Here is an 18,691-nt window from a genome sequence, read left to right as displayed (position 1 = left end):
TGTTTATGTTTTCCAGGTCTCTGGTATCCAGTAATGAGTCTCTGTTGCATCTGTTGGATGGCCAGAGATCTGCTTCTACACAGAGTCCGCTGAACACACTGTGAACCTGTGAACAATTGTAAGCACTTATAAATTCTATGCTTAAAAATGGATACATTAACTCTGAGGATCGAATATACAGTGAAGATGTATATTAATATAGGCTACCTACAATAGTGGTAATACTCACTATAAAAACCAATGAAAAAATTATGTTCCTGCCCAAAGAAAGAAAGAAAGAACCTAGCACATACACATTGTCAAACTCTGTTATGCTGTTGAATGGACACAAGAGGGCAGCACATAGTAACTTTACTGCTGACAAGAGAGTTCTGACTACATGACACACAGACAGCCTGATACAGTTCTATCCCCACTGTTTATGTGCCAGAAGGAGGAAGAATTCAAAAAAGTTAGAAACCCAAGGAAAACTGCTGACTGGGCTGAGGTTGGCAGCATGATTTTAACCGCATTAACCATGGCGTCCCTATTTTATTTTGGGCATGTCATTATAATTGAAAATTCTCAAAAATAGGCTAGGCCCTATGCCCTTTTGCCTGATTTATAGATGTTGTAGACCGGTGTCGTGCAATGAAGAACTAGCAGCTCACAATGAAACATATTGTGAGCTTCTACATCGGCTATTTTTGTTATATAGGGTGTCAGGCTTTAATGAATTGGTATTCTCAAGAACAGATTCTCTCATGCAAATGAAAAGGAACTACAAGAACAAAAAGAAAACATGAAGAATAGAATTTCCTTTTATTTGCAAAGATGTTACTTAAGTAGGCCTACTCGTACTGTACACTTACTTTAAAGAGGTTGTGCCATAGTTTTGTACTTTTTCTGTTTTGTTTGTGTCTATGGTGTTAACATCCCAACTAATTGAAGCAGAGGCCCGAATTGCATGACAGGGGTCTCACAGCACATGGTTGGTTCTACAGACTCAAACTTTCGCACATGGATAGCTCAGGGTCATGGCACACCATCTTTGACACAATTTCCTTACCTAAAACACAAGGTCTAAACTTTTAAACTATTTGATGTTTATTTCATGTGTTACTATTTGATTGGTTTGTGATTAAAAAAGATTTAACAAAACAAACATTATCTACTACAGTAATCTTTATGACTTTCTTATTAGTAAACAGTGTGGCGCAACTGATCAGTGCCTGTTTACCCATTTTGTAAGCATGGACCGAATAATCTTCCAGAATATTTCCTGTTTCATCATCAAAAAGACAAGGACTTTAAAAAAGGTAAACACAGCACCTGGCTTGAGCTCAATGTGCTTTCTTAACATCAACCAAGAACCATAGAGTAGCTCCCCATCACTGGGCTACTGTACATACAGAGCTGGATCTCTGATTGGGCCTGTCAGGCCCAGGTCAGGCAAAGGTCAGGAAGGGCCTCTAGAACATTGGATGAAGAGACACCCTTAATTTCAGAAGCTGAACCAAAAAGACGCCTCATACAGAGGTACGTTTTATCAACAGGCAATGCAACTTCCCCCAAGTAAAGCACTTGGGGGAAGTTGGGGCCCAAAGCAATAAGCCCCCAGAGAGCTCATTCAAGTCGGTCAGAAGTCACCACCCAATTACCTCTGCTCATAATTATGGCAAAACAAATGTATTTGTTTTGCTGTCCTTTCTGGTTGCCCCAGGCTCCTGGACTTTCTGTATACTCTAGATTATAATAACCGTTTGCACATATTTAGGTCAATACATTAAGGCCTGATGTAAACATCTCAGGCTTTAACCCCTTAAAGGGATGTTTCACAAAAAAATAAAAAAAAATCGGTAATTTTATTGTCTACTCAGGCTTGTGAACCCCCCAGTAAGTAGCTTGATTCAGAATTTAGATATTTGATAATCATTTTATAAGACACACCCCTCCCTATTACAACACATTATAACTTAAAACTCAATTAGTCATGTTAAGACTCATCGAAAACACCTGTCCTTGGTTCTGGTGACTCATACGTAAAGGGGCTGTGTTTTATTTATGTATTGCATTCTACTTCTTTTCCCAAAGAATATAAAATATAAATGACAAAAAGTATGAGCATGAGTCACCCTAACCAAGGACAAATGTTTTCAATGAATCGATCATGTTTAAAATGGATCATGATATAGGATACTTACTGAGAAATGTCGCACAGATGTAATATTCAACCCACACCATGGTAACCACACAGTATTGTAGACATTATCGTCATGGTAATCATTCACTAGAAATTATTCTATTAGAATAAAATAATTGATTCAGTCCTCATGGTTCCATATTTATTAAATCCAAGTTGATCCAAAACAGAACCTGTAACATCATAGACTAGTATTTACATCTACTGGAGGAACTTTTTAAGTTCTTTTCTTGAAACAGGAGAGAAGGGAGTTTTCCTAATGTCAATCACCAGGTCCTAGCTGATAGAAATGTAGACAGACCGAAACAGAGGCTCTACAGAGGTCCTACAGAGACGAATAGCATTAACTGTCAAACAAAGAAAACATATTTCAAACTGTCCTGTCTTTTCTCCCTCATGCCCCACGTAAAGAAGCTCAACGTAATACAAGTGGCAACATTTAGCAGTTTTATTTTAGTTTGTATGAAATCCAAACCATACAACCTGTGACATAAAACACAAAAGGAAAAGAAGCTTATGGTCTTTGTCTCTGAGGTACGAACTGAACTGAAAACAGAAGCTGTTAATGTACTGAAGTCTGACTGGCAGCCATTTTGTGAAGTTTTAGTCAAGAGAACATATTCCAAACTGAGTATTTAACTAACAAACTGATATTATTTACATATCATAGATATGAAACAGAATCTACTGCAACAGTACTTTTGTGGAAGAAAACAAAACAATAACAATAACAACTGTGTACGAATATTTAAACGTTTTTTTTCCTTAATAGTATAAAAGTAAAAGTGTCTTTTTGTTGAAACAGTGCTTTTCTCTTGGGTAACTCAGGGTGACCAAGCATCATGCCTGCAGAGAGAGAAAGGGGGGGGGGGGGGGTTAAAGAGGCAAGAAGAGAACAAGATTAGATTTCCACATTGTTTTAATCCCACAGCATTATGACAACCGTTGAAATGGAAAGTCTTAAAGACTTCCATATATTAATGAAAGTCATAGGCTACAGTGAGACTTACCGGCAGCAGGCTGGCAGTCACACTACAGTGGCAGGACCAATGATCTGAGTCTTCTGGAATACATACAAACACACACATCGTTATACTCAAAAATGTGTATATTTTCACCAAAGTGTAACACATGGCTAAAGCACTCACGACTATATGCAAAGGAATAGTGCATGTTGTGGTGCTGGTCTCTGCGGGGTTGATACAGGGTGTATCAGTACTCACCGCTGACATGTAGCGGCTGCTGAGGGGTGGTTTGTGGTCGATGGGGGAGGAGGTGCAGGAGGGAGAGCCCACCTCCTCACACAGCGCCTCCTGCAGGTGAGCAGACACACAGCCACTGTCTGAGCCACTGGAACCAGAACCAGACAGACACCGGGACGAGCCAGAACTCTCTGTAGCTGGAGGGAGAGAGGGAGAGAGAGAGAGAGACAGAACATTTAGGAGGGAGATTTAGGAGACATTTATTCAGGGTTCCCACACATTTTTACCAATTAATTTCCAAAACTTTTCCCGAATATTGAGCCCAATTTCCAGGACTATATAACAATAATTCAGCTCAATTACGAGTCGCTTACTCCGATGCGCAATGCCCAAAGACAGGTAGTGTATGTATGCCAGTGGTTCTCAACCTTTTCAGGCCGTGACCCCCGAAATAATCATATTTGAACTGGGGACCCGGCACCCTGATGAGCACTAAGAGTTGAGGAATTTTGTATAACACGGTTCTATTGTGAAAATAGCAGATCTGCGTTGCGAGGCGTTGGGAGCTATCTAGATCTGCTATTTTCACAATTTCTGCCTCTAATATTTGACAATTTGGCCCATGTTTAATTTCAGAGGTATTAACAAAATCAATAACCAAAGACAATGCATAGCTATTTTTTTCCAGGACCTTCCAGGACCCTTGCTCAATTCCAAAACTTTTCCAGTACTGGATTTTTTTTTCTTCTAATTTCAAAATATTTCCAGGAATTTCATGACCGTGGGAACCCTGTTTATTTGATGTGAAGATTTAGGATGTGTGTGTTTATGTGTATGTGTGCGTGTGTGCGCGCGCGTGTGTGTGTGTGTGTGTGTGTGTGTGTGTGTGTGTGTGTGTGTGTGTGTGTGTGTGTGTGTGTGTGTGTGTGTGTGTGTGTGTGTGTGTCTTTACTTATGGAGGGCTGGCTGCTGGTCTCATCTTCCTCGATACAGGAGGAGGTGTCAGGCTGAGGTGAACGGAGCTTCTGACTGTTGAAAGGACAAACAGGAGAGGGTGGATTCAAATTACAATTACTAACTCCAACAATTGATTGGTTAATGCACATTTGAGCAGCCAATGGTGCTCTCTACAACTGAAACCAGAGGGATACTAGTAGTACAGAGACTATACATGTACATGTGCAGGTTGAGGGGATGTGTTTACCTGTACATGTGCAGGTTGAGGGGTCCCAGCAAGGAGGACGAGGGCCCTGAGGTGTTGGGGTCGGGGGTCACATGGTTCACAGCAGATCGCTTAAACGGGTTGGAGTGCTCAAACCCAGAGACCGCGATAGATGCCCTTGTCCGTGCACCTACAAACGCACACGCATGCACACACGCACGCACGCACAAAGGCACATACACAATAACAAATTAAACAACAGAATAACACAACATGCACAACTCGCCCCAATTATTACATGCAATGCCTTACAGTACATGGTATTATAAGTGAATAATTCAATTCATTACCTCTGCCCTTCATGATGTAGTCTATGGCTCGGTCATTGATGGCAGCATCACTGGGTTTGATGTCTAGGAACGGTTTACTGCCCACTCCCATTGACAACAACTCCTGCGTACGTAGCTCTACACACGCGCACAAGCACGCACACGCACACGCACACACACACACAGGGGTTTTGTAAGAATTTAGCAACCACAAAAGGTTTCCAGATCAGCAATATTACAAACAACCAATTGGAGAGACAGAAACACGATGAGGTGGAAGTAGAGGGGATAGGTTCCTTTGAACAAGGCATTCTCAACCGCTCCAGTGGTGCTGCAGAGAGGCCAACACTACAAGACTGTCTGGGTCTCTCTCTCACGCACACGCACACGCACACACACACACACACACACACACACACACACACACACACACGCACACACACAGTAAGTGTCTCTACCTTTGTTTCGTGTGGCCTGGTTCCAGAGGATACGTGCGATGTCTGCAGTCCACACATGTTTTATCTCCGATGTTGTGGCCTGAAGGACATAGGTTTGATTTGTTGTCCGAATCCTGCCTGTTCGTCGGCGGAACCAGACCTCGAACCTCAGCCCACTGTCACCCGATGACTCTGTGAGACCAACGTCTGCTGTCTGAGGTTGGAGGGTAGAATTGATTGATTGGTTAGTTTAGTATGGGTGATAGCTGGTAGTAATAAACAAGATAGTTTAGGAAGCGAGATGGTAAGCCTGTTATTTTAATCATAAACTGGCTTTATTTTGGTAATCAGTCACATACAGTATGTCACATAATGTTACCATTCGTATTTGAGGTGCCAGTAGAATAAGCTATTTTGTTTTAACCTATTTTCCAACATCGTATCACAAAAGAGCTACTCAAATGGATATTATTGTGATGTGATGTCAGTAGTAAAAAAGGGTGGTAAAATTACATTCCGCTGAATCCAATATTTAGACAAATTTCCAATCCAAAAACACAGATACACGCTCCCAATTGGCAACAGTGATATGGAGAGAAGAAGAATGGGAAGCTTGGTACACAGTACCATAATAGTTATACAAGTGACTCTTCACTTAGCCCTATCTGTTATCTCACTCGTCGCCTGACATTGCGACTTGCACCAGGAGTCATATAAGGTTAACACCCCCAGTTAAGTTTACATTTTGTTTTTAACGGCAAGCCTTTTAAAATAAAAGGCTTGTGATATGCACTGGAATGATGATTTGTATGAATATGATATCATTATTAACCATTAACCATGGATAACAGCAAACACTCCAAGTGTACATATTTACAAGAAATCCCTTGGTACCTTGTAGGAGTGTTTGTAGACGTAAATATCCAGCCCTCCTTCAATGCGTTTGGGTTTACTGAACAGAACTAGCTCCTCAAACAGGAAGATGTGGCGCTGATATTTCCTACGGCCGCACAGGACGGTGAACTCATCCTGTCTCACCAACTGGCCTTGCTCCTTCAAATTCACCTTGAGACAGACATACAGAGAGTATTACATGTTAATTTCATTTTACAATGATGTATTGCTCAGTCAAGTCAGTGTGGAAGCTGTGAAAGGCAGACAATAATGCAGCAATAACCCAGTTTCTTACATAATCATTAAGAAGATCGTCAATAGTATTTCAAATTATTATTAATACATCTCTTTGAAATAGGAGTTTTTCCTGATGCCTTCAAAGGTGCTGTAGCCTACTGAAGAAGCCTACCGGTAATTAGATGGTGCAGTTCTAAGCGATTATAGACCCATAACAAACCTCCCTCTCTAAGCAAGATACTTCAAAGGGCTGTTTTCAACCAAATGGCTTTGCCTTTTTCTAAAACAGTTTGTGAGAACCTTCTAGAATATTTTAAGTCAGATTTCAGAGCAAATCATAGCACAAAAACGGCTCTCAGAAACTACTCATACAAACACATAGAAATATATAAACTAATAATATACATACATGACATGTACAAATTAAAACACTTGAATCCCACCAGACACACAAGCATAAGCACACTGATAGAGGTCTTCGGGTAGGTCAGAGAACCGAAATTACCCGGGATCCATTCACAAGTAGTTACTTCGGAGCCGGGTCGGAGCCACTACCGTATGCCCCGGGTCCCAGCTCTCTGACCATGACATCGGCGGTTCCATTGATACCCGAATGGACCCGGCTATTGGCTGTTACATCTGTCAATCACCCCCCTTTTTTCTCCTCCGGCCAGTGAGAGGCGAGCTGCCTTGCTGCGTCACGTGACTTGTCAGGAACTATGGCACTACTTTTAATGATAAACAAGACAATATGCTCTGCTGCGACATAAATTAACAGTGGATTATCATTAACAATGGCTAAGAAGAAAGATTACACATCTAAAGAAAACATGGATTTATTATTCCAGTCCGTATTGATTGACTGTCAAATACGTTAATGTCCCCCCCGGGTCCATTTGGGTTCGGGTAGGTAAAATTGGACCTGTGAAAGACCTCTACACACTGACGCAGATGTTCTTCCGCTCCATATTAATGAGTGCAGCTGTTCTCACTGGCTGCACATGGTGCTCTCTCGCGCACATGGAAGATTTTTCTCCCCGCTCCAAGCGGCAGAAAAAGATTTTGTATGTGTGCGTTCCCAATGAAACGCATTGACAGCGAGAACTGTCCCGCACAAACCTCCACGCACAACAAAGCGCATGATGGGTACCCTTTTTTTGGGCGGGTTTCCAGTGCAAAGTGAACGGTTATCTAGCAAGTAGCAACCTGCAACGTAAAGGTCATTGACAGTCAGAAGAGAAACTCACGTCACAGTCTCGAATGGCGTCCATGGCCAGGAGATCGTTGCCGTGGCGGAGCTGGAACTGGACCATCATGGCGGCGGCTCTGAGCGAGGTGAGCTCCACCTCCTGAGCCAGGTCAACCTCCTTGATGAGCTCGTTGAGCAGCAGGAAGTACTTACTCATCCTCTGGATGGGCTTCAACAGGTAGGAAGCTACGTCCATTTTATCACCCAACTCTGCCTGCTTAAACTGGAGACAGAGAGAGAAGCATAATGTAACATAAACAGCTTACTCTGTGTGTGTGTGTGTGTGTGTGTGTGTGTGTGTGTGTGTGTGTGTGTGTGTGTGTGTGTGTGTGTGTGTGTGTGTGTGTGTGGGCGCCGTTACCGTGGGCGGTGCAGCGCTGAAGCACCCAGCCGTAATTAGTGATGTGTCGTTCATGAGTGATTCGTTCATAAGAATCGAATCATTAGCATGACTCGTGAACGATTCGTTCAAATCCCTGAAATGGGTTGTTCACACTTTCGTTAACACCCCCGCCCCTCCCCCTAATAGCCCCGGCCAGCAGACGGGACACGACGGCGGGCTGTACTCGCGACGTAATAAAAACGCTCCCGCGATTGTGTTTTTCACGGGACGATCGCGCTATGAACGAATCATTTGAACAAATCTTTTGAACGGATCATTACGTGAACGTGAACAAAATGATCCGTTCACTGAAATGAACGGGATTGCCCATCACTAGCCGTAATGAGGAGCACTCTGCCAGATTTACATTACAATTACAGTTACAGTAGCTCACCCATTCACTCGGACAACCTGTACACTCACTGGTGGGGAGCGCGCCCGACGCCCGTGGTAGCCCGTAGCACGCTCCCATAGACATGCAAATTTATAGACTTTGTCTTAATTCACCTGTCTTAATTCACCTGGCAGATGGTAAGATTCACACTGCCAATAAGTAAGTGCAGAGGACAATGTTACTAGGGTGCTGCAAATTTCTCTGGGAGAACAGGTCTACACATGCATCTTTGATGCACGAATAGCAGCACCATATGGGAGTAAAGGCACAGTGACAGTCAACGAGAGAGACAGAGAGCAAGCAAGGGAGAGAGAGAGGTGTTTCCTCCAGAATTAAAATGGACAAAAAGATAGAAAAACACAAACAAACCCCAAACCTATAAGCGTTCTGCTTGTGATTGTACAGGTACTTATCTTTTGTGAGATCATCAATAAATGTCTTCTTGCATAATGTCGGTGCAATGCCATTAATTAATTAATTAGTTAATAATTTGCTTAAATGTTGAAACATGCTGAACATTCATTGTAAAATCGTACGTGTGTGTGTGTGTGTGTGTGTGTGTGTGTGTGTGTGTGTGTGTGTGTGTGCGTGCGTGCGTGCGTGCGTGCGTGTGTGCGTGTTGGTTCATACCTTAAAGAAGTTGTTTCCATGACTGGCTAGCAAAGCATCAGACTTTGGTTTGTTTTTACTGTAGAGAGCATAGAGGCCAAACTGCTCCTTCTGAAAATAAACAAGAACAAACATCAAAATGAACAGTGAATAAACATCTTACCCAGAGTTGTTAGACGTGTCTCTGTGTTTTCATGGTTCTTACATGTCTGATAAAGCAGTGAGACACTCTGAGAGGGTGACTGTGGCAGGCCTCCAGCTCTCTGAGGAAGAACTGCTGGTGGAAGTCCAGGATCTTCTCCAGGTTTCCAAAGATCACAGATCGTTTCCCTCTCAGGTCCTGAGGGAGGTCATAGCGCTCCATCTCTGGGTAGTAATGCTGTACGACGTACCGTAGCGACCGCACATACTCTCGCTCCGTACACAACATCTCATCAACGATGTGACCCAGTTTACTGTCAGGAAGAAAAGAAAAAAGAAAACTAATTGTTTAATAATGTTGATTCATTAATTGTGTTGGTTCATAACAATTAGGTTGTTTTCTTGGCATGGAGGAAGACCACGGTATGTACCCTCAAAATTAAACCAATTTGATCTCGTGCTGCTATGATGTCACACAATCTCAACCTCAGGCCATAAACACAGCATAACCAGTCTGTATAACCAGGAAATGGTAAATGCCAATGTGAAACTTATGAGTGGGAAAGTCATACTTGCCAAACTATACATACTTTTTTTTATTCTTCTGTGAATTAATTACGCCAACATTGTTTTTATGAAGCAATTTTGTACTTGGAGATTCATTATTGATACAGATTACAGTACAATTTCCATTTACTAATTGACATGCCTACAATCCATACAATCCAGAGAGCCTAAATCTGTTTGTGGCTTTTATTATCCACAACATATGGATGCCATAAACATAGCATATGGTCTTAATAACGGCTATAAATAAATACAGTGTATGTTACCCACCTTCCCTTGGCTCTGGGCGGTGTGGCGTTATGGCTGTCGGTCCTGATCCGTTCTCCATTGGGCCAGGCATGCCGGGGGGTAAGGGGCCGGTCTGTGACCTCGGTGCTGGTGACCTCTAACCCCTTGATGACCACACCCACGTGGCCCCGCGTACACGGCCCGCCATAGCGGGGGACATCCGGGGTGGAGGGACAGTCCAGACTCTGAGCCTTACGCAGGAACGGACGACGGGAGGTGCAGGAGGAAGGAGTGGAGGTAGGAGGAGTAGAGAGAGTGCGATCCAGGGAGGAAGTAGGAGAGGAGGCGGCCGAGCTGACCGAGGAGCAGCGAGGAGACGAGTCCCCAGAGGAGACGCTACGGGGGAGGTGGTGGGGGGCGTGAGGGCTCATGTAAGGGGAGGAGGTAGTAGAGGGAGGAGAGGAGGTGGAGGTGGAGAATCTGTCCCTGCCGCCTCCCCACACCCCGGACAATGCCCTGCGACAGAACCATGCCCCCGAACTCCTCTGCTTGCTATGGCTGGAGTCTGGAGCACTGTGGTTTCCATGGATGGAGTCTGCGCTCATCTGGTTGCTAGGAGTGGAGTCCGAACTCCTCTGGTTGCTATGGGTGGAGTCCGAACTCTTCTGGTTGCTATGGGTGGAGTCCGAACTCCTCTGGTTGCTATGGGTGGAGTCCGAACTCTTCTGGTTGCTATTGGTGGAGTCCGAACTCCTCTGGTTGCTATGGGTAGACTCTGAACTCCTCTGGTTGCTATGGGTGGACTCTGTACTCCTCTGGTTGCTATGGGTGGACTCTGCAGTCTTCTGCTTGCCTTGGGTGGAGTCTGAACTGTTGCTATAGGTGGACTCTGGGCTACTGTGGTTATTATTGATGGAGTCTGATCCCCTCCGGATGCTGTGGGTGGAGTCTAAAAAACTCTGGTTGCCAGGTATGGAGTCTGGGGCAGTCTGGATAGAGTCTATACTACTTTGGCTGCTATGGGTGGAGTCCGTAGACGCCTGATTGCTGGAGACCGAGTCTAAACCCCTCTGATTGCCACAGGTGGGTTCAGAGAGGCGTCTGTGGGCGGAGTCTCTCTGTGTCCTGAGCGCAGTGTCAAGTTTCTTCTCAAACGTCCGTTTGGCCTCCTGACATTTAGACCAGGCAAAGTGCCACTGGCTAAGCCCCGCCTCCCGGCCCACCTCAGCCGCCAACAAACGCATCTCCTCAAACTCCTCATCTGGGATTGGCGGATGCTGCTGACGGTTGCTCTCCAAACAGCCAATCACAGCCTGGCACTTCTCTGGCTGACTGCAGTCCTCCATAGTGACTCCAGCCAACCGTCGCATCGCGGCTAAAGACCAGCCATAGGCCTGTGGAGAGAGGAACACAAACACATTCACCTACAAGAAAAGCTTTTCTGTATGCCGTTCCAATTTGCATTGTTGGCCGACTGAGTAGAGTAGGCCGGTGCCCACCGGTCTGGTATACACAAAGTGAGTGACAGGTCAGTGTACAAATGTAAATGAGTGCAAACTGCACTAAAAACTGGTCACCTAAGCCTTGGTCCCTGTCGCTGCAAGCCAGCTTGTGGACTGCTTATGTTTTGAGGAAGTGTTGTGAGCAATGGTACTTTGTCTGGAAGCCAATTTATATTTTACCTAAACAGTACAAATAAATAGTTTCTAATAACATTTCGGGGGAGAAATATTGATTAATTTCACAAAAGTGTATATTTTAAACAATATCCAGGAGCCTCCGTGCAGGGACAAGTCTTCAGACTCCCCTTTGTCAAAGTATGTTACTCCTATGTTCTGTTGCAATTCACATACAGTATAATAACTTTCATAATATTGCTATATTTATCATGTAGTTTGTTGTGGTCCAGTGCCAGCTCCAGGAAGCTCATGATGCCAGTAGCCTTGCCTGACAGGAGAGCACACAGGCAGGTATTGGAAATACTAGATAATAGAGCGGAGCTTTTCTCAGCCTTATGTTTTGAGAACCAGGCGTCTCGCCCCTCCATGTCACTCAGTGTAGTCCAACTATCACTGGTAATGAAAGCAGGCTGCTTCGTTGCTTCTTGTTGCTGCTGGTGTGAGTGCATGGTGACTGACATGGCCATTTAGTGGCCGCATTGAGTAATAGAACAGGATTATGGTAAAACGTGCAGCAGGTAGGCCAGTATTCAAATTCGTTATATGGGTGAAAAATGTACAGACATGTGTGGCAGGGCTCGGCACTTGCTCAGCAGCCTGATTGCCTGGTTATGGAAACTAGTCAGTTAATTTGGGAATTGATACTGCGGTATCGCCTCACAGTAGCAGTGTTAACAGATTGTTGCTGGGGTGGTTAGTGTCATTGATGATTCGCTTAGCTTTGGCTATGCATCGCTTGGGCATACACTTATGTTTTTTGGTGTGCATGTAAATATGCATTGATTGTGGAGTCCCTTGAATATGACCATAATACAGGTCATCTTAGAGCATACCTAGAGTATGTCTTCTGCATTTAATACATCCTACAGCAGTCAGGCAGCCATTCTTCAGTGCCTGCCTGGTGATCAGCTCCAGATCGGAGGCCAGGGTCTTTTTTTCAAGGGCACTGGAAAAAGCATGCACCTAAATTGTCTTCTCACGAACACAGGGTGAACATGCACCACCACCACGCAGAAATGCCCCAGTGAGATTCAAACCCAGGACCTTCTTGCTATGGTCAACTATGCCATGAGGTTCTACTATGTTTGTTGTGGGGCTTGTGGGTATATATCTAAGTGACAATGTGAGTTTCCCAACAGACCAATGAAAAATCTATTAATCTATAAACATTTGTATATTCTATAAAGTATATGTTCTCTGTATAAACGTAAAAGTATTCACTTCCAACACCAAGAACACATTCTGAAACACTCATTCACCAAGGCAACCACTCTTCTCAATCAGAGACTCCATGAGTAATGCTTGGAAGTGTGAAGTGAACTGTGTGCGTGTGCGTGTGTGTGTGTGTGTGTGTGTGTGTGTGTGTGTGTGTGTGTGTGTGTGTGTGTGTGTGTGTGTGTGTGGCGGGGGAATGGGTGAGTGGCTCTGATCAAGGCCGGTGGTGGTGGGGGGTGTGGGAGAAGGGGATGTGGGGCCACAAAGGAGTCAGCCTTTGAGGAGAGCGAGACGGAAGGGAGGCGGTAGTGGAGTAATGAGGGAGAGAGGAGCGGGAGGGGGCTGAGCTGAACCTTAAAAGAGACTGAAAGACAGAGAGAGCAAAGAGAGTTGGAGGTAGAGAGAGAGAGAGAGATGGAGAGGCGTGTCCTGACACGAGGCCAGGGATGACCTCATCACTTAGACACCTCAAGAATGTTTTACTGAATGAGAGGGAAAGAGAGGAGAGAGAGAGAGAGAGAGAGAGAGAGAGAGAGAGAGAGAGAGAGAGAGAGAGAGAGAGAGATGAAGACTGTTTTCAATGAGTCCACCAGTACTTTGGAGGTAAACTTTAAATGCTTGCCCTGACAGGCCAGTGCAAAGGCATGTGAACTTAACCCCGATGCGTGCACACACACACACACACACACACACACACACTTACATTGCGTCCTGTATATTGCTAACCTCTATGTGCTGCTGGTTGTGTTAGCTGTGTAAACTCAGCCAGTGAACTTGTGACCAGAACACCAATGCCTGCCTCCAGTATGAACAACAATTAAAGTGCTGTTGAGTAAGGCACAACTACTGTGGTTATACAGTAGCCAACAGGAGAAGACTGTGGTTGTACTGGTATAGCCAGACTATATACTAATGCAGCTCACTAACTGCATTATACATCCCCACCGTGTGTTAACATGGGTGGATTGTTTAGCTGTGCTAGGCTAGTACTGGTATGCTCCCAGTGGCCAATAGCATTAGACGAGCGCAAATGCAAATTTGACGAAGAGATTAAATCAGTAAGATAAGAAAGGGCGAGGTCGCTTCTTGCCCTTAGGGCGTCTTACTGGTATATTGGAAATACAGTCACCAAAAGCAGCACAGCAGTTAAGATACCGTTACAGAGCAAAATATCATAGAAAATAACTTACTAGTGACATGTAGAGTTCTACACCTCCTACATTGTGGATTATGGAACATGATTCTGATGAACTCAGGCTAGACATACAGTTTAGAAGACTCATCTATTGATATTATGTGGAACAAATCCACTGCTAAGCCTGCACTAGCATTTAATGACACAACACTAACCGCCAGTCAGGATGAGATTAATTCACCACTGTTAAAACACTTTCAGCACATCTACTGCTGACACAAATCTATAACCTGCTCTACCATTGATAGCCAAGATGAGACTGGAAATACGTTTAGACTTTTCTACGGACAGCAAATAGCTTTTGAATGTTGCCAATATTATTTCCGAACACCAAATATTAACTTATGATATAATCTACGCATGTATGCATATGATTTACAGGAGATATTTCACGTTACCGAATGATTGTAAGCAGGCAGTTTTTTCAAGAGCAGATCTACAAACGTATAACATTGTGAACGTTATGCTTTTTGCAGTTAATAAATAAATTAGAAATTCATTGAAAAATGTCACATAATTATGTGCCCAACACCAAGACACCAGGTTGAAAGTGGTTAAAGCAGAAATGATGCTCCATTGTGCTAGTTGTTGATGTTGATGCAAGATAACCCAGGGGTGTCGCAGCAAATTCTGAGCCCTGGGGACAAGGATTCACTGTGGGCCCCCCATGAATGTTCTTCATAGGGGGGAGGGGATGGGGGGGGGGGGGCTTCTCAAGTCCCACTTTTCCCCCCTTGTGACGCCCCTGAGATAACCTAATATCCCTGGGTCCTGACCTGCAACGGAAGAGAGAGACAGCTTATGCTGTTCTCCTACATTTACAGTCTTTAATATTTCTATCATGGTTCATCTGAGATCTAAATCATGACATTATTTAATGAGCCCAGAGGTCAACATATCTCCTCCACTACTACAGTACAGCGCTCGGCTCTGTGTGTGTGTGTGTGTGTGTGTGTGTGTGTTGTCAGTAAGGCATGGGAACCAGCGTCTGCTAAGCGTGCTCAGTAAGCGTGCTGATCAAGACGCATCAGTAGAATGATCAGTATGACAAGCAGTCAGCCAGAAACAGCGCGCGCACGTACACACACACACACACACACACACACACACACACACACACACACACACACACACACACACACACACACACACACACACACACACACACACACACACACACACACACACACACACACAACAAACAATAGAGTAATGCACACACACACACACACACACACACACACACACACACACACACACACACACACACACACACACACACACACACACACACACACACACACACACACACACACACACACACACACACACACACACACACACACACACACACAACAAACAATAGAGTAATGCACATGCACACAAACAAAGTGACAGTGACTTACAGTTAATATTTTAAAGCTTATGGTTTACCTAAAACACTTACACCAACAACAAACAGAACATTGGCTAGCCTGGGAACATGTCATTGTCGTGGTTAAATGCAGTAAGTAAGCAACAAGACGATGTTTAGACTATGTAGAGGAAGAAAGTATTTCAACACTGATTGTCGTCCATCCACTGGAATTGCCATTTATACAAAGGTCCAGCACTCAGTGAACAGCTTTCTAAAGTGCTATTTTTGTAATGTTTTTGATTTATTTTATGACAATAATTACATGAGTTAGTGGTTAACATTCACATGCTAACCTGTTAGGAGGACTCCTAGCTTTAAAACCCATTGAAGGAAATATGCACAAGACAGTAACACACAGTAATGACAGAGTACTGTGGCTAATGCTAGCATTATTTCATATGAACAATTCCCATTTACTGACACATTCCCATTAGAAAGAGACATACAGAAAGAAATAAAACAAAACACAGAGAGAGGGCTCTGGACAAGTCCAAATAAAGAGTGAAAAAGAAATAGACATAAAGGAGGGGGCCAGTCAACCCAGCATTCCGACTGACCACACACACACACACACACACACACACACACACACACACACACACACACACACACACACACACACACACACACACACACACACACACACACACACACACACACACACACACACACACACACACACACACACACCCAACAACACCAACCTTGAGAGTTTTACAAAGTCGCTCAACAGCAAAACCTCACTGCACTCCAAAGTCAGTGTGTGTGTTCGTGCATGTGTTAGCTCCTACCTTAGTAGTGAGTGTGTTCTGGTAGAGTGATTGTGGTTCTCTGAGACAGGACAAGGAACTGAAAAACTCATCCTCCCTCCCTCTCTCTCTCTCTCTCTCTCTCTCTCTCTCTCTCTCTCTCTCTCTCTCTCTCTCTCTCTCTCTCTCTCTCTCTCTCTCTCTCTCTCTCTCTCTCTCTCTCTCTCTCTCCTCTCTCTCTCTCACACACACTCAGACGTTCACGGGAGACTCCTCCTTCTCCCCTCCTCTATTCACAGCCAAACAGCAGGGTAAATAGCAGATGGGACCCCAACATATATACGCGCACACGCGCACACACACACACACACACACACACACACACACACACACACACACACACACACACACACACACACACACACACACACACACACACACACACACACACACACACACACACACCAGCATGGGTTGGAGACAGGGGGGTGGGGTGAGGGGCACTGTCACCACGACTACAAAGGCAGTGGAGTGAAAGCTGGCAGGGAGGAGGGGTACGTAAAGAGAAGGAGGCAAAAGGAGAGGAGAGGGGGTCCGGAAAGAGAGAGGAGGCGGGGGAGGAGGGGGGAGGAAGTGTTGGCACTGGAGTTTTACCTGGACTGTTAAAGTCAACAGGATTTAATTGTATACACACACACACACACACACACACACACACACACACACACACACACACACACACACACACACACACACACACACACACACACACACACACACACACACACACACACACACACACACACACACAGGGTCCAGTCCTTGATCAATAATTGCTCTGCATGCAGACTGTTGCAGTTGTCATATCAGTACTATAGATCAATACCTCATATGAATATACCCTCTGTCTGAACAAAAACATACCACACCATCTGCTGTTGAACAGACATCCTGATGCTCTGTGTGTGTGTGTGTGTGTGTGTGCGCGCACGCGCGTGTGTACGTGCATGCGTGCGTGTAAATGATTTAATCTTACTGATCAGTAATTAAACCCAGGCCACAAAACTTTCTTCAAATTGAGAGCACATACAAAGCTGCAGTCTTCAAAAATGCTGCCCAGTATGACCACAGTGTTCTAATGCTGACCACTGGCCGCTGACCAGTATAACCACACAAATAAATAAACACTGCCTCTTTTACAGTGTTCCAATGCTGGCCACTGGAAGCTGTCAGTCTTCTAGTGTTGACTGTTGACCCATGGTTGCTGGACCAGAGCAGTGGGGGTTAGCAGAGAAAGAGATTTCTTTTTCAGCTGAAGTTTAAAGTAATGTCTCATGTTCTTTCAAAGATATTTCCTTTGTTGTTTAAAAGCGTAGCCTTTCTTTTATGCGTTTGTTTAGTTTTTATTTCTATTTCAGTTTTGTTTGTGAGGTTTTGTCTATTTCTTCTATTGTTTGTTTAGTCTTGTGGCTTATTTTCCAACTGTCAATCCTGTGCCGTTTTCAATCCTCAACTGCTTTTTGTATAAGGAAACATTTCAATAAACAGAACACATACTTTAATTGATACTAACGTTGATGATTTATTGTATGTCTTTAAATGTCTCGATGAATCAAATATTACACAGGACCACAATGGAAACAAAGGACTTTTAAAACCTTTAGGACTTGTGTTATCCTAGCATTATTGTATAATTATTATTGTATAATTGTACTATTTTGCTGTTAACCAGTAAGACTCCCTAATCGGGAGATAAGCGACCGTAGGTCACTTATCTCCACAAATAGGGCAAAAATTTGTTTTGCCAAAATCTTCCTGATCCATGTTGATGACATGAGTGTAGACATACTGTGTAGTGATTTTCGTGATTTTAGGGCAAAATCTGTAGGAGCAGTGTCCAAAAATGTGTTTTTAAAAATCGGCCTGGAGGTGGCGCTATATGGGAGAGATTCATGTTGATGGGATGAGTGTAGACATACTGTGTACCGATTTGCGTGATTTTAGGGCAAAAATTGTAGGAGCAGTGTCCAAAAATGTGTTTTGCAAGAATCGGCCTCATGGTGGCGCTAGAAGAGGGCCATGTGAGAAATGAGGGGTGGGGTCTCCGCACCGCCATGGCGGACGAATAGGTACCGGCCCCGGCTGTCCCGGTCGCTCCTAGCCGGAGTTACGGCATTTTATGTGAGCTGCAGTGTAGGGGGTCCTCCACTGGGGGCGCCACCACTTTTGCATCCGTTCTGGAGCACCAGGAGTCGGTGGTCCCCGGGAATTCCCCGTGAGCAGCCCCGTTGGGGTGGTCATTTGGTCAGTTTAGCACATTTGGTCATTTTTTACATCTGGGGGTCCCCCAGGGACCTGGGGGTCCCTGGAGCTCCGGGGGTCCTTGGAGGTTGTAGTTTGGCAGGTAAGGAGTGTGTGTGCAA

The 18,691-nt window shown here is 44.4% G+C and overlaps 1 protein-coding gene across 1 annotated transcript in view; it reads right to left on the bottom strand.

The window, feature by feature from the left end:
* Window positions 1-3,209: 3,209 nt before the first annotated feature.
* Window positions 3,210-18,691, bottom strand: part of plekhg4 (pleckstrin homology domain containing, family G (with RhoGef domain) member 4) — a gene marked incomplete at both ends in the record, with an annotated part of 74,310 nt that continues 58,828 nt past the window's right edge. Inside the window, 11 exons of the mRNA XM_080730090.1 lie at window positions 3,210-3,245; window positions 3,406-3,581; window positions 4,337-4,413; window positions 4,589-4,736; window positions 4,897-5,013; window positions 5,334-5,526; window positions 6,207-6,377; window positions 7,691-7,915; window positions 9,099-9,188; window positions 9,283-9,532; window positions 10,056-11,407. Of these exons, the coding sequence (XP_080586216.1) occupies window positions 3,210-3,245; window positions 3,406-3,581; window positions 4,337-4,413; window positions 4,589-4,736; window positions 4,897-5,013; window positions 5,334-5,526; window positions 6,207-6,377; window positions 7,691-7,915; window positions 9,099-9,188; window positions 9,283-9,532; window positions 10,056-11,407 (2,835 nt within the window). The remainder of the gene's footprint in view (window positions 3,246-3,405; window positions 3,582-4,336; window positions 4,414-4,588; window positions 4,737-4,896; window positions 5,014-5,333; window positions 5,527-6,206; window positions 6,378-7,690; window positions 7,916-9,098; window positions 9,189-9,282; window positions 9,533-10,055; window positions 11,408-18,691) is intronic.

This window comes from Nannobrachium achirus, assembly GCF_963921795.1.
Source record: "Nannobrachium achirus genome assembly, chromosome: 7".
NCBI classification, from domain to species: domain Eukaryota; kingdom Metazoa; phylum Chordata; class Actinopteri; order Myctophiformes; family Myctophidae; genus Nannobrachium; species Nannobrachium achirus.
Note: the sequence above shows the minus strand (reverse complement) of the source record. Positions and strands in the feature narration are given on the sequence as shown.